The sequence below is a fragment of the Sceloporus occidentalis genome, unplaced genomic scaffold, assembly GCF_023333645.1.
Source record: "Sceloporus occidentalis isolate IW3139 unplaced genomic scaffold, rSceOcc1.0.p SCAF_19, whole genome shotgun sequence".
Lineage (NCBI taxonomy): Eukaryota > Metazoa > Chordata > Lepidosauria > Squamata > Phrynosomatidae > Sceloporus > Sceloporus occidentalis.
Genome location: NW_028316999.1, coordinates 1,035,405 through 1,050,821, shown reverse-complemented (window position 1 = coordinate 1,050,821; position 15,417 = coordinate 1,035,405). Strand labels below are relative to the sequence as shown.

Here is a 15,417-nt window from a genome sequence, read left to right as displayed (position 1 = left end):
GTAGTTAGCATTTGTGCACACACTTACAGACAATTGTAGAAGCTGAATGAGCTTGATTAATTAAACGCCCTGTAATGTCACAGAGAAAGCCATAAAACACGGACGCGACGCGGTGTAACGTCATGACACTCCCCATGTATTATGAGCGGTGCTGTGTATGATATCACATGTGTACCAGTGTCCAACTTGAACAATATATTGCACCTTCTTATGTATAAAAGTTTACTAGTCTCAAAAATGTGCAGTTGTGACACAATTAGTGTCTGTACACTCTACTGGCACCAAAATTTTTAAAAAAAGTCAGCTAGTGCATGTAGTCGGATGGCCCACAAGCATGCACAAAATATATATATTCTCCCCTCCATGCCAAAAACAACACTACTTCCTAATAATACTCCACCTCTTCCTGCTTCCGAAACCTCTTCTTCACTGGGCCAGGTCATATCTCCTTTCCAACTGTGCGCCTACAGGGGCTCCTTTCATCGGTACAAATTGATCACTGCCCTTGGTGGTCCATACATTTGCACGCCTCTCTGTTTACCTCATGTCTGACCTAGGCCTCTCTGTTACATTCAAGTTGTGCAGTGCCTTTTAAAGCAGTCTATGGAGGCTGTGCTGCTCATGAGCTCTCCCTTCTAACCAACCCATAGAGCAGCGGAAGACCAAGAGGGCTGATAGCCGGTAGCAGAGAAGACTCAGCCAAACACAGACCAGTAAGTCTTACTTCAGAATAAGATTGTTAAATAACTAGAAGTAAGTGATTTGCATGATTAGAAACAGGGCAAGTTTATAACTGGGAGATCCTGTCAAACTAATTTAACTGATCTTTTTGACTGATTAGTTAAAATAATAGAACAGGGAGAAGCTGTTGATATAGCCAATCTAGATTTCAGTAAGGCATTTGACATTCTACCCCACAGAAAACTGGTATTACAGAAGATCCTAATGCTAAGGTATGTCTTTTTGAAAATTATACAAAAGTCTACAACATGTTAGAGCTTCAGGGTGGAACAAATGGTTAGTGATTTAAGTAAAATGTGTGTGGCAGCTGCAGTTTAATGTTGATAAATGTAAAATAATGCAGTTGTGATGTAAAAATCCCAAGGCAAAATATAGCATTGGGGCACTGTTCTGTCAGTTAGAACGGAAAAGAGCCACTCAGAAATAAATATCTCTGGTGACTTGACAATAAAGCGTCAGAACAAGCATTCATAGCAGGAAGAGGCAATAAAGCGTCAGAATAAGCATTAGTAGCAGGAAGAGGCAGGTGAGTCTGCCACTTTACAGAACTCTGGTCAGGTATCACCTAGAGTATTGTGTACATTTCTGGATACCCCATCTCTAGAATGATATTGACAAATTGTAAAGAGGATGGCTACAAAATGGTAAGTGGTTTGCATGATAAAAATGATGTAATAGAGATGTAATACAAACATTTAAATAAACAAAGTACAGTGGCAAGCTTATTTGAAAGGAGGAGCAATGTTAGAACAAGAGGCCATGGTCTAAAACTAAAAGGTCAGGGGCTTTGAAGTGTTGTCAGGAAGTTTACTGAGAGAGTAGTATATAAATGGAACAGTCTCCAAGCACGAGTGAGGGGATTGAAACATACATGGGGCAGACATTAAGCTATTCTCACTATCGGACCAGACCAAGAACTGGGGTTTAAATCCCTTACATCAAAAATGGGCAGACTAGATGGGCCGAATGGTTCTTATTTGTGGGAGCACCAGTCAACTTCAAGTTCTCATGATCTTCTTGATTATATAACATAAATGTTATCCCTCCTTTTTTGGTTTCTACTCCTCTTGAGGCTAAATTTTATTATTTCTCGGAAAGGCTTGAGCATTCAACAGTACTGGGAAAAGCATTTATGTTAAGTTCAGCAGAGTAAGTGGAAGAGTATATTTCAGTTCCTAAAAAACCTTGTTCCTGCTTCTCAGATTCTGCCAATGTTTATCTCACAAGCGTTATTAACAAATATATCACGTGACTGCTCATCATGTCACAACCCATCCAATTGTTTCAGGAAGGGTCAAGGGTGTGAAATCAGTGACCAGAAATAGATGGTTTACAGCCTACATTCACCCTCCCCATCGCTTCTGCAGGTGTTACAGAGCAAGCAGGTCAAAAACATTCCCTCTACAACTGCATCACATACTACTGGGTTGCCCTTGTGTAAAACTGGCCTACAACATGTAGAATTCACATGCATCATGTCTGAAAATTGCCGATAGAGATCTGCTAAGATTCTGAACCAAACACTGCTTTTTAATTGTTTATTCTTGATTTCTTTGGAACAGAACCAACATGTTTAGTTCATTACCTGCAAAGGCAGAAAGTTTATCATGACGGCAAAAGGAAGGGTTACATAATGAGATTGCATATGACAGTTATTGCTGCGATGCATTGATTGCTATGGATATATTACGTTTGGACAGCTCTCTGTCCAAGGACTAAGGTTAAAGATGATGTCCCTTCCAATCATCATAAATGTCACACAAGCCTTACCAGAACCAGTAAAGGGATGTGCTTCTCTGCTGTGAGCTGCTTTAACATAAAGTGTTCTTACTCACAGAAGCATATTCGTTAATAAGGCCTGTCTAGTTTTAGTGGTTGAAATGAATCACTTAAAGGTTGTCTAATGTCATACTATCCTTTTTTTAACCCAAAAAGTGCCAAAATATGTGCATGCAATATTGAGATATTAAAATAACTACAATGAAAATCTCCTTAAATATGTCATTGGTACCCCTAATTGTAATTGTACATTGAAATATATTTCGTTTAAGAAAACTGTTATGTCATCCTATATGATTCATTCATCATCATTAAATAAATCTTTCCAAACAGCATCAGCATTGTGTATTGCCTGTAAATATCTTACTCTAGAAAATATGTAATTTGTTAAAGAAACAGACATCCAATTTTTTTTTTGGTGGAGCTGTTTCTTCATACTATAAAAATTACCTCCCGGTCATCATGCAGGGTTTCTGTTTGACCCTGTCCTCTGTAGCTTGATGGTCTACTAGCTTCAGTACATGCCATTCTACTGAATGGACTAAAGGAGAAAGCAATGGCACATTCCCATTGTCCAAGCACTTGGATGTTAGTACTTCCATATGCATTGTTCAAAGTTCAAAAATAATTGTAAAAAATATACTAACCTTCAGGGGACGGTCCTTGGTCTGAGGATTTTCACCACAAATTGGCTGCTTGAATCACTGTCCACAGTGTTCACTAAGGCTAGACCCGACTCAAGGTAAGTATATCAAGTACAAGGAGATGTGTATATGGGGGTTTTTGCAGAACCCCCTATGTATTTGCAACAGGGACACCATGAGAATGTAAAGGGACTTCAGCTACCATATGCATTACAGTGCATATGATGGCTGGAGTGTCCCTTAAAAACCTTCTAAGAAGACAGGCTACCTTACACAATTTCACAATTAAGAGAACATCATTGTGATATACACATTCTGTTAGTGTTTGGAGGTTGTTTTTTATTTTACTAAATCTACTAAATGTGTCATGGTAGATTATTGGTCTTTACTGGAGCTGACTGAATAAAACAACTCATAAGAAACGGGTCTCTGGTTTAAGAAACACTGTATAGAAGCCCATGACATGACTAGGATCCACCAGATAAACAAGTGGAAACAGACACTGCTAATGAACACATGGTTTTGGCTCTGGCTCATATCTGCTTGGTCCAGGAAGGAATGAGGAAGGCGGGAAGACAGAGTCTTTTTGGCAAAGCTCCCTGAAGGTCAAAACGACCTTCAGAATCACTTTATAGATTATCTTTTTTCATACTGTATAATTTGTTCTAATGTCTTGGCTGGCTTCCCTCATAAGTACAGGCCAAGAATCATAAAGAGATGGGAAGAGAGACAGCAACTTTGGTGGATTAAGAAAGAGACAAATGAGGAAGGAGAGAACAAGGCGAAACAGTTAGGATAGGCATGGCAGGAAATTGGTAAGATGTGCAGAGAGAGAGAGTAAGAAAAACTGTAAAATGAGCTAATGAGAAACAAAAGGCTGTATGGAGAGATGGGAACGCAGAGAATTGCTGGAGGGGATTACAAGAAACATGAAAGAAATAAAAAAAATGGGTTTACGGTACATTTAACATTTATCATGAGTGGAATCATAATGAAGAATGGGGTAACCAGGCTGATATTTCTAAAGAAGATAAACTACTGGCAGTCCTCATTTTACATTGCACAGTAACCAACATATCTTTTATACGGTTAGCAAGGACCACACAGGGCTTAAAACTAGGTCTAGACATTCAGTGTCTGTTTTTGTCCTATATGCCCTATGGCCAAACCAGATCTGCTGCTTGTATAGTTGATTGTACATTTTATGCATAGGCATAAGAATGCAAAAATCACTCTTAACATTATTTTGAATTACATTAAGTTGCCCCGGTACCTAACCTGATGTAACAATTACACCTGGGTATATTCCTAAACCTGTGTATTGAAACAATTTATATCATCCACACGTCCCAACATTTCAAGTGGGCAAAGAAACTTTGATAGCTATTTTTATTTAACTGATTTAGGCACTAAGGGGCAAACCTATGTACAGTTCTGATTACGGCAAACCTTTTTTTGACAAATGTAACCATTTAAATCGTGGGAGTATGTAATGGATGTTTACGATGTCAGGAAGATGAGCAGGTGTGCAATGGAGAAAAAGAATTGGAATTTAACTTCATTAAAGAATGAAACACATCATGAAAAGCTCCTCTCTCTGTAAATAATGGCGGAAAATTATGTGATTACATATATTGAAAATATATATATATATATATAAATAAATATATATATGAACAATCGAAGCTCATTAGCCAGACATTTTGAAACCACCTAAGCAACTTTCTAAGACCAGGGTTGGTCATTGATATGGCTGTGAGACACCTGACTCAAAGACCATTTTAATTTAATGAATTATATTGTTGTTTTAAAAAAGCATTGCTTCATACTTCAATGCACAAGACCCAATCCAATAAAAAGCTCCATGTTACAGATTTATAAGTAAATTAATTACCACCGAAAGTCCATGCAGAGTATGTCCTGCCTCCAGCTTTCTCACATCTGAGATGGTGTTCCTAGGTTGCTTCAGATACCTTTTATCTTAGGGCATAGCCGCACCTTGCCGTACAGTTCTGCGTTCTATTAATTAGATTTGTGTTTAATGTGCACTTCCTGAGAACTGCAGTACTATTATCTTAGTTAATCACTTGTTTGCGAACACTTCATTTGGAAACCATAGATTTCAGGGTGCCAAATTACCATCTTGCTCCAGCCAAGCAGATAACCTTGCTCCCCTGGCAGTCCTAGACGCTGCTATACATTATTTTAAGGCAGAAGGCCAAGTCCGTGGCAATTTTAATGCCGGTTTAATTGATAGGCAGAAGATTGCTTGTCCATATGGCACGCCGTCCTCTGCACACTGTGATAACCACAACAAACGCAATGTCCCTTTAGACATCTGTCCTACCAGGAGAAAGAGACAGACCCAAATGCCAGCATCTTCATAGGATTCATAAGTTGCCTTCAGATGAAAATCACCACATCTCGGCAAAGAAATTGTCAGACACCACTGCAGACCTGCCTACTCTCTCATATTTAACCATATCCCTGCTATTTGCTGCAGCATTTTCCTACAGAACAGTTTGTGCGGTTAACCCGTTTAATGCCAAATAAAACTGCAATAATGACTAGAGCGACAAAATGCCAACTACTCTCTTTGATTCACAATGAAAAGATTTCTAATATCATAAACTTCTGTCTAGCACAAGGTGCCCTGGGATTATGGGTGGCCACGCGTCCTTTGCATCTTTATGTTCCAATTCTGCATCCCTGAACAGCTGTGAGTTTTAAACGTTCACTTAAGAGTTCCGCTGATTTATTTCTAATTATCTTGAGGCAGTGGCAGATCTGACTTCTAGGGGCCTCTTTAAAGCAAGAACTGTGCCAGATATGAATTCAGAAGTTTGTCTTCTTAATTCCCCTGCAAAATTTGCTTAAAATTAACGTAGCAAATAGAAACGTACTGAACCACCACCCAAAGAACAGTGTATGACCTAAAACTATTTACTCTAACGTCTGAAATGATTATGTCATTCAGTCTACAGATTCCTTTTGTATAATCACTTTTGTTTTCTTGGAAATCGTTTGTTCTGAGATATTAAAACGGCCGCAAGCCCCATAGTTACATAGTCATTGTTGAGCCTGAGTAATGGTATTTCTAAATAAAGCAAATTACAATTCAGATTGATCGGTCTTGGATATAAGCAATTTAGGTGTTTATACTTTCACTGTTTTTCATTCTTTACACTCATTTTTCAGAAAAGAAGTTACTGATTCATATGACTTCTCTATAATATGAAAATAGGTGAAATAGATACCCCTGGCAGCGTAATGTGTCAGGTGTTATCAGGATACGTAACAAATGTATGTTTCTGTCATCATCAGAAATACCATTTATACCATTGAGAGACCCTTTCTAACTTTGTTTAGAAGCATGATCCATGTACTTGAGGAAGGCATTTACAAGAAAAGTATACAACATATATAACAAAATGTATATAAGAAAAGAGAATATACATAACATATATTGAGAAATCATATTGAGAATTTAAGTGATGCTAAAAATATGGTATACTAGGTAAGGAATGAAGGAAAAGGGGCATTTTGCACCTTCAGATCTATGGTAATCCCCAAAACAAAAGCACAGTGTGAAATGGGCATGTTTAACCTGATAGGTGCTGGAATTGTTGGGTTTTTTTTTTGCAATTTATTCCTTATTGTTCTTGCAATCAAAGCGTTAAGACCTGCAGAATGGCAGGTACATGGATTACAGAAGACAGGTAGAAGCTGAATCTCTTGGTATCCTTCATTATCTATTTTGTGCACATTTGTTCGCTTTTATCTGTTTCACTCCCAATTTTTCTGTCTCCAAGTAGAAATAATTTAGGCTGCTTTCAGTGCTAAAAATTGCACAATTACACAGATCAAAACAGGTTCTTCTAACTTCTACCGCGTATCAGTCATGTAAATTTGCACATTAAGAGCCATTTCCAGGTCCCTGATGGATCCACCATTTGCTATGGAAATAAACTGCCATCGGCTGTAATGTCACTTCAACATGAAGAGGCAATTAGTGCTAAATATTCAGTGTACTCAGACAAACACCTGCACTTGTACAGCTCCAGCAGCACAGACACATACCACAGTGCATCATACAAGGAGTTAATGCATATATCCCTTTATCAAGAACAGGGGGACACCTAACCGTTTCACTGCCAAAGGTACAATGCAATATCCCTTTACTGGGGTGATTAAACGGCTCCTATGGATGTGTATAGAACACATATATCATGGCTGCATTAAAATCGTTGCATCCCTGTTTAAAGGAGCCATCTGGTCACACAACGTTATTGTTGGTGCACTACAGATCTAAAGATGGCTAAAGATCATGCTTGGCTGTTTTTGCTTTCGGTAAGTGACCCTCTGCAGCAATGACTTGGATTGTCTTGGCCTGTCTATACATTTACAAACAGTCCCACAAACAGGAATTACGAAGAGAAGCGTGTGACTGAACCTAGAAGAATTATTGTTGGACATTCAGCCTGGCAAGGAAGGTATGAGTTCTAGTCCAACAGACAATGCTTAAGACTAAACCTACTAACATTTATATTACTTTTTTATTTTATTATTATTATTTTATTTATTTATTTTTTTAATTATAAGTCACCCCACTAATCTTATGTTGGAGAAAGTAAATAAATGAAAAATTTTGATAATTTTCATAATTTCTACACTAAATAGCCTACACCTTTTTCTTGAAACAGGCACATATTGTTTTAGAGGTAAGTTATGTGCCTGTAAGAAGAGGCTGACTACCCTTTAGGACCATCTGAAAAGAAAGATCAATTCCTGAATTTCTATAGTCCTTTTATTTACTTAACCCATCGATTTCCAGAGAGGAAGAGCCACATTGCAAACAGTGGGGTTAGCCGGGGGAGATTGATCCCCACTACATGCAAAAGCTTCACAACGGAAGAGGGCCTGAAAATCAAGACTGCCCAGAGAAAAATCAGGACTGTTGTGAGGTATGGCTTCATAACTATACGCAGCATTAGAAACATCCCAAGTACTGCAGAATCAGCAAACTCTTCCCAGAAAAAATTCTTCAATCATCCTAAATTTTTGAGGTAATGCTTAATTGTGACACAAATGCAGACACTGACAGGTTGTCATAGAAAGATAGAAGATTCTAAAAAGTTTATGTTTTTTTGTGATTAAACATTAATAAGGGAGGGGACAGTACATCTATTAAGGTTTATTGCACCTTAATATGAAGTGCACCTTATTGCACCTTTATGAAGAAGCAATCATGAAAATGTATTTTTCAAATTGTAAAATTGTTGCACTTTTTGGTTTTCAGTGTTACATAAAAACATGATGGTTGTGTTTAATATTTGTAAAAGCTTTTATTGATCTAGTATCCCTGCATGTATAGAAAACATTTCTCTCTCTAAAAGATACCCAACCCCCACCTCGCACATTAGATATGGTCTTATGGTATCCCTGCCTTCATTGAAGCTGATACAAAAAACAAAACCTATTTGCAATCTGCTAGGGAAATGCTTGTGTCAAGTTCACCCATAAATTAGCAATGAATATATCATGAGAAATAGCAATTGGTGTTCACAAAGCACAGAGCGGGCCTGATGGAACATTTCATTCCAATTTCCCCATCTCCAGCTGTTTACAAACACATGACAAGTTACCATCAGTCAGATCCAGCCTGGTAGAGTTTAACAATTCTCGCTGTTGATTGGCTGCTTGAAGTGTTGCCGTCATAAATGCAACAAGTATGGATAAAACTCAAAGTATCATCTTGCAGAACAGTGGAGCCATAAACCACTTATTTTAAATTTATATTAGTATTATTATTTATTGTTTTATAGCGCCATCATATTTAGTAGCGCTGTACAATGGGTAGACAGGACATTACAAGTAGTACATAACATAACAATTTGTCTTACAGAGGGAGTAAGTAAGTGTGCCTGTTAACTGTATGGTACTGAGGCCCTCATCTAAATATTTTTTTTAAATCTATTCTGATGATGTACCGTAATTAGTAATGTTATGTCACACATGCTCAGGTCTCTCCAGTTCATTATTAAATGGAAAGCCTATCAATCAGTACAAGCCCTGAGCAGCTGTTAGCTACCTCATCTGAATAGGTCCACCAGTGTAACCATGACCTGGGCAGCTGTGGTCATGGGGTTGTTGCTGGACTCCAATCTCTAATTTAGGATAAAGGGGTTTACTGGATTATGTTGGTTGCATAATCAGTGTATCTGCTGGTCTGACTGCTCTGCACAATGCTTGAGTAGGACTTTGGTATTAGTCGTATTAGAATACGGAAAACCTCAAACGTCTTCTTTCTACTGTATGGAAAGGCCATATCTTCAAAAATCCAGTTAAATAGGACATTTAGGGGTCAGGATTTTCTTTAGGTATTAAATGGACTTTATTACAGGTATCTCTTACTTTTCAAAAGATCGCTTTACACCACTTCGCTTTTATGAAAGACCTACATTAGCAACCATTTTCTGTAACCGAAAGAAATTCAAAGATGGTTTTCGCATTTACGAATATAGCGCTCATTGCTTATTCCCTTTACGCCATTTCGGCTCACAAAACGTTTCCACTTTTGGATAGCGGGATAAGCCTGTATCCCGTTTCAGTGAGTATTGATACAACTGAGCAAGGCGTGGAGAACGCCAACATATACCATTTTTGTTTACACAGAACAATTACATTTCTAAGCACATTTCCTGCTGCTTACTCATACTACAATTAATTACATGATTGACACATAGAGTACGTGCATCAGTTAGGAACTGTGTTTTGCATTAACTGTTTGGGGTTTTTTTTCTCTCCCATTTTCTAGAGTGTAATTAGTTAAGGGTGGGGTTTATAATCAATTAACTGTGTTGCTCTGTGTATAAGGAAGTGGTTAAACTCACAGAGCTTGCTCATTGTAAGGGGCTTGCATTCTCTAAGTGTCTTGCTTTCTGTAAGTGACCAGTTTGTGCAACACAGCAGTTCGTGCAACAGAAAGGAGGGTAAGTGACATAAAGCAATTGTTTAAATTCTGTAAGTGCTCACGTCCCTTTATAAAGTATGAGCAAGCTTGGAGATTTCACTCAGTGCACATCATGCCATATGTATGTATGCATGCTTGGAACAGCAGTTCCTGGGTCCATATCGCTGTGGTAAGTGTGATCAATTGGTCTCTCTGGAAGCTGAGGTTGGTGCTCTGAAGAGGCACATTGAAACACTGAGAGAGATTGACAACCTTGAGAGGAGTCTGTTGCTCACTGAGCAAAGTTTAGATGGGGCCCCTAGCAATGAGGGAGGAGATCAGTCAGAAGGGAGTCAGGCACATAGCTGGGTAACAGTAAGACGTGGTTGCAGTGGGGAAGGGAAGAGGAAGAGGCAAGCCAGCGCAGAGTCTCTCCCTCCCAACAAATTTGCCCTTTTAAGTGAGCACGTTGGGGAGGCAGACTCAGAGCTAGGCTTTCCGGAAAAAGCTTTTCTCTCTAACAGCCAGGAGAGCAGCTCATCCAATGTGCAGGGGATCCGAAAGGAAGGAAAGCCCAGGCAGGTTGTGGTGGTAGGGGATTCAATAATCAGGAAAACAGACAGGGTAATCTGTAGCTCTGATGGCAGCAACCGAATGGTTTGCTGTCTCCCGGGTGCCCGGGTTCGGCATGTTGCGGACAGAGTGGATAGATTATTGGGAGGGGCTGGTGAGGATCCAGCTGTCTTGGTGCACATTGGCACCAATGACATAGTAAGAGGAAGATGGAGTGTCCTAAAAGGTAATTTTAGGGACTTGGGTAGTAAGATTAAGAAAAGGACCTCCAAGGTAGTATTCTCAGAGATACTACCTGTGCCATGCGCTACACCAGAAAGGCAGCGGGAGATTAGGCAGCTAAATGCATGGCTGAAGTCTTGGTGTAAGAAGGAGGGCTTTGGGTTTTTAGAGCACTGGGCTTATTTTGCTTTGGGGTACAATCTCTATAGTCGTGATGGATTCCACCTAAATCCAAGAGGGTCCAATGTGCTTGGGGAGAGAATGGCTAGATGGTTGGAGGAGATTTTAAACTAGGAATGGGGGGGAGGGAATAAATACCGGGCTAGACAGTATAGGAAGGGAAGGGGATTTACTTAGTAACCAGGTGGGTGGATCTGGGGGCTTGGTCTATACAGATAATAGGGAGAAGCATATATTTTGCCCCCCAAAGCAAGGACAGAAAGCGATTGCAGCATCGGTGTTAAATGACAAGCTAAAGGTCATGTCTACAAATGCTCGCAGTTTAGGGAATAAGATCCATGAACTTGTAACAGTTGTGGCAACTGAGAATGTTGATATAGTGGCTGTTACTGACACATAGTATAATGAGAAAAATGACTGGGACATATCAATACCTGGGTACTCTTTATATAGAAAAGACAGAAAGGGGGAGGGGTGGCCCTATATGTGAAAAATAACATAAAATCTAACTTAATACAAGTTGGTGAGGAGAATTTAGAGTCGGTTTGGGTTACAGTACAGTTTGGCAAAAGTAAAGTAACTCGCATAGGTGTGATTTATAGACCCCCAGGACAAGTAGAAGAACTAGATAATCTACTAGTGGAGGAAATAGCTAGAATGACAGTGAAGGGGGATGTTATAATCATGTGTGACTTTAATCTACCTGATGTGAACTGGAAAACGGAAGTAGCTGGTTGTACCAGGAGTGCGGATATTCTAAACTCCTTACTGGGATTATCTTTAAAACAGGTAGTTGAGGAACCAACTCGTAAGGAGGCCATATTGGATTTAGTGTTCACAAATGGAGATTTGTTAACAGATATTTCTGTGAAAGTTTGGGATCTAGTGATCATCAGTCTGTGTGGTTTAATATACGAACAGTGCGCAAAAACAAAAGTTTTAGATTTTAGAAAAGCTGACTTTTCTAAAATGAGAAAATGTATAGAGGAGTCATTATCAGACTGGCACAATTTATATGGCGTTCAGGAGAAATGGGATTTTGTAAAAGCCGTTTCATTGAAGATAACAGAAAATAGGCTGGTCAGTAAGAGTAAAAAATTAAGGAAACCGTTGTGGTACTCTGCAGAAGTGGCCAAAATCGTAAAAGACAAGAAGTTAGCCTTTAGTAGATACAAAAATACCCAAAGTGAGGAAGATAGACAGATCTATAAAATTAGGCAGAAAGAGGCAAAGAAAGTTATAAGAACTGCCAAATCACATGCAGAAGAACGAATTGCCCTCTCAGTAAAAAATGGAGATAAAACATTTTTTAGATGTATAAATGAGAAAAGGAAAGTTAAACAAGGATTAGTTAGACTAAAAAAAAAAGGAATATATGTAGAAGAGGATAAAGGTTTAGCTGATTGCCTCAATGAATATTTCTGTTCAGTTTTTACAGATGAAAATGATGGAATGGGACCTCAGCTGGGAAAAAGGACTGAATCATTTGAAATATGTGAGTTTATCGAGGCGAAGGTTCTACTTCAGTTGTCTAAGGTAAAGACAAATAAGTCGATTGGGGCCTGATGGGATACACCCCAAGTTATTAAAAGAGCTTGGGGGTGTACTAGCAAAACCGTTAACTGATATATTTAACGAATCATTGGTAACGGTAGTTGTCCCTGGGGATTGGAAAGTAGCGAATGTTGTGCCCATTCACATAAAGGCAGTAGGGAGGAGTCGGGCAACTACAGGCCAGTTAGTCTTACATCTGTAGTGGGGAAATTAATGGAAACAATGTTAAAGGAAAGGATTGTTGAACATCTGAAGTCACATGGGTTTCAAGATCAAAAACAACATGGGTTTTCCTCAGGAAGATCTTGCCAAACAAATCTTATTGATTTTTTTGATTGGGTGACTAAAGTAATTGATCAAGGTGGTGCAGTAGACATTGCGTATCTGGATTTCAGTAAGGCATTTGACACTGTCCCACATAGAAGACTTATAAATAAACTGCAATCTCTGAGTTTAGATCCCAATGTTGTTGAATGGATTAGGGAGTGGCTGAGTGACAGACAACAGAGGGTTGTAGTGAATGGCGTATATTTAGAACAAGGTCTTGTTACCAGTGGGATACCTCAGGGATCTGTACTTGGACCCATTCTCTTTAATATTTTTATTAGTGATATTGCAGATGGACTTGATGGAAAGGTATGTTTATTTGCTGACGACACAAAAATTTGCAACAGGGTTGATGTTCCTGGAGGAAGAAGCAAAATGGCAAACTATCTAGGAAAACTGGAAAAATGGTCAGAGCTGTGCCAATTGGCATTTAATGTAGACCCAAGGGCAGAGTATAGAATGTTTGGTACTGTCCTAACCTCAACGTGTGAGGAAAGGGATTTGGGGGTAATTATTTCTGAGAATTTAAAGGTAGGCAGACAATGCAGTAGAGCAGCAGGTAATGCTAGCAGAATGCTTGGTTGTATAGCGAGAGGTATTAGCAGTAGAAAGAGGGAAGTGCTCATACCGTTGTACAGATCACTGGTGAGACCTCACTTGGAGTATTGTGTACACTACTTGAGACCGTATCTCCAGAAGGATATAGAAATGTTGCAGAGAAGGGCTACTAAAATGGTTTATGGATTACAAGATAAACCTTACCAGGACAGGTTAAAGGATCTTAACCTATATAGCTTGGAAAAAAGACAGGACAGGGGGGATATGATAGAAACATTTAAATACTTAAAGGGAATCAACAAGGTAAAGGAAGAGAGTTTATTTAAAAGGAGAAATACTACCACAACAAGAGGACACAAGCATAAACTAGAGGGGCAAAGGTTTAATGGTAACATCAGAAAATATTACTTTACGGAAAGGGTAGTGGATGCATGGAATAGCCTCCCAGCAGAAGTGGTATATGTTAATACAGTAAAGTCATTTAAGCAAGCATGGGATAGGCATAAGGCCAAGCTAGATATAGGATACGGGCAAGTACTAAAGGAAAGTACTTAGAGGTTGGGCAGACTGGATGGGCCTACTGGTTCTTATCTGCCGTCTCTTTCTATGTTTCTATATTTCAGTCATTAATATGAGCATGAGGAGTGCTTAAGCTGTGCTCCAGCACTTACCAGTATGTGCCCACTTACCCTTATGACATATCTGGAAGAGTTTTTGTCATCCAAGTTGACAGTCAACGAGAAGAAGGCTGCTGTACTGTATATTCCCTGGGTCTTGTACAGGAGTTCATTGAAGTCCCACCTGGTTCTTGGGTTCTCTGGCAGGTCCCAACCTCCACAGTCCTCAATCACCTGCAGCATTGGCTGTGCCCCTAAACGGTCAATTTCTCGCATATTGAGGCAGGATCTGAAGAACTCCTTTGCTTTTCTCTCTGCTGACTCCCTATGCTTCCTCTTCACTGGCTGTAGAAGCAGATGCTGCAACTTCTCCTCATTATGCTCTCCTATGGCAGCTATGGTGCCATAGATGAGCTTGTCTGTTGGGATCCTGTGTTTCTTCATCCATCCCCCACAGGCAAAGGAGTAAAAGTCATTACAGGGAGATATTGTAGGATCTATGTTGTTGCTAATAAATTTGGAAGCCCTCATAAAAGCTTTTCTTTCCTGACATCCCTCCAGACATTGTCCTTCCTGCTCTATGGACATATACTTCAGCACCAACATGCACCCAAGTATAATGCATAGTCCCGCTGCAAACACAAGGCCAGATAGAAGACATGTCTCCCTTCTGCTCCACCGTGGCACTGGCTTTGTTTGCTTTTTGGAGCTAACCTGCAGATTGAAACCATTGGAAAGGGTGCTAGTACTGTTGTATTTGCTGATATATTTGACCTCCTGGAATTCATCATAATGGGCAGTCAAGGAGTATGTCTTCTCCATTTCTTCCCCCAGAGACCAGCGAGCCTGTATGCTAGCAAGACACTATAATAGTGGCATAAATATCCATTAATCCCCATGCACGGCACAACGGGTCAACATCTGAGCCATCTGTGAAACTGTGGGTCCAACAGGCCAATTTCAATTCTCATGTGTTGTATTATCCGACTTCTTGGAAAGTATCCTGTAAAACACACCGGGAAAATACATCAACTATTCCCCTCACTTTGTATTTCCAGTATACAGAATTTATATAATTATTTGTAATTTATAATAATTATGCTCTCTTAAAAAAGACCTCAGCCTTTTAAATGAACGTTCTAGCAAAAATACAGAAAGTAAATTATACAGTAGAATTGCTTACTTGGAGTGTCTGTCTTTCTTCTTTCTGTTTTTTGTAGTAACTAAAGTATGGATGACCATATGGTCTATATGGGCATAAATTCCCCAA

The 15,417-nt window shown here is 39.3% G+C and overlaps 1 protein-coding gene across 1 annotated transcript in view; it reads right to left on the bottom strand.

Annotated features, from left to right (window-relative positions):
- The window catches only part of LOC149302264 (endothelin-converting enzyme-like 1), a 37,799-nt gene extending 22,830 nt beyond the window's left edge, over positions 1–14,969 (bottom strand). Inside the window, exon 1 of the mRNA XM_089482699.1 lies at positions 14,220–14,969. Coding sequence (XP_089338825.1) covers positions 14,220–14,969 — 750 coding nt within the window. The remainder of the gene's footprint in view (positions 1–14,219) is intronic.
- Positions 14,970–15,417: the final 448 nt, after the last annotated feature.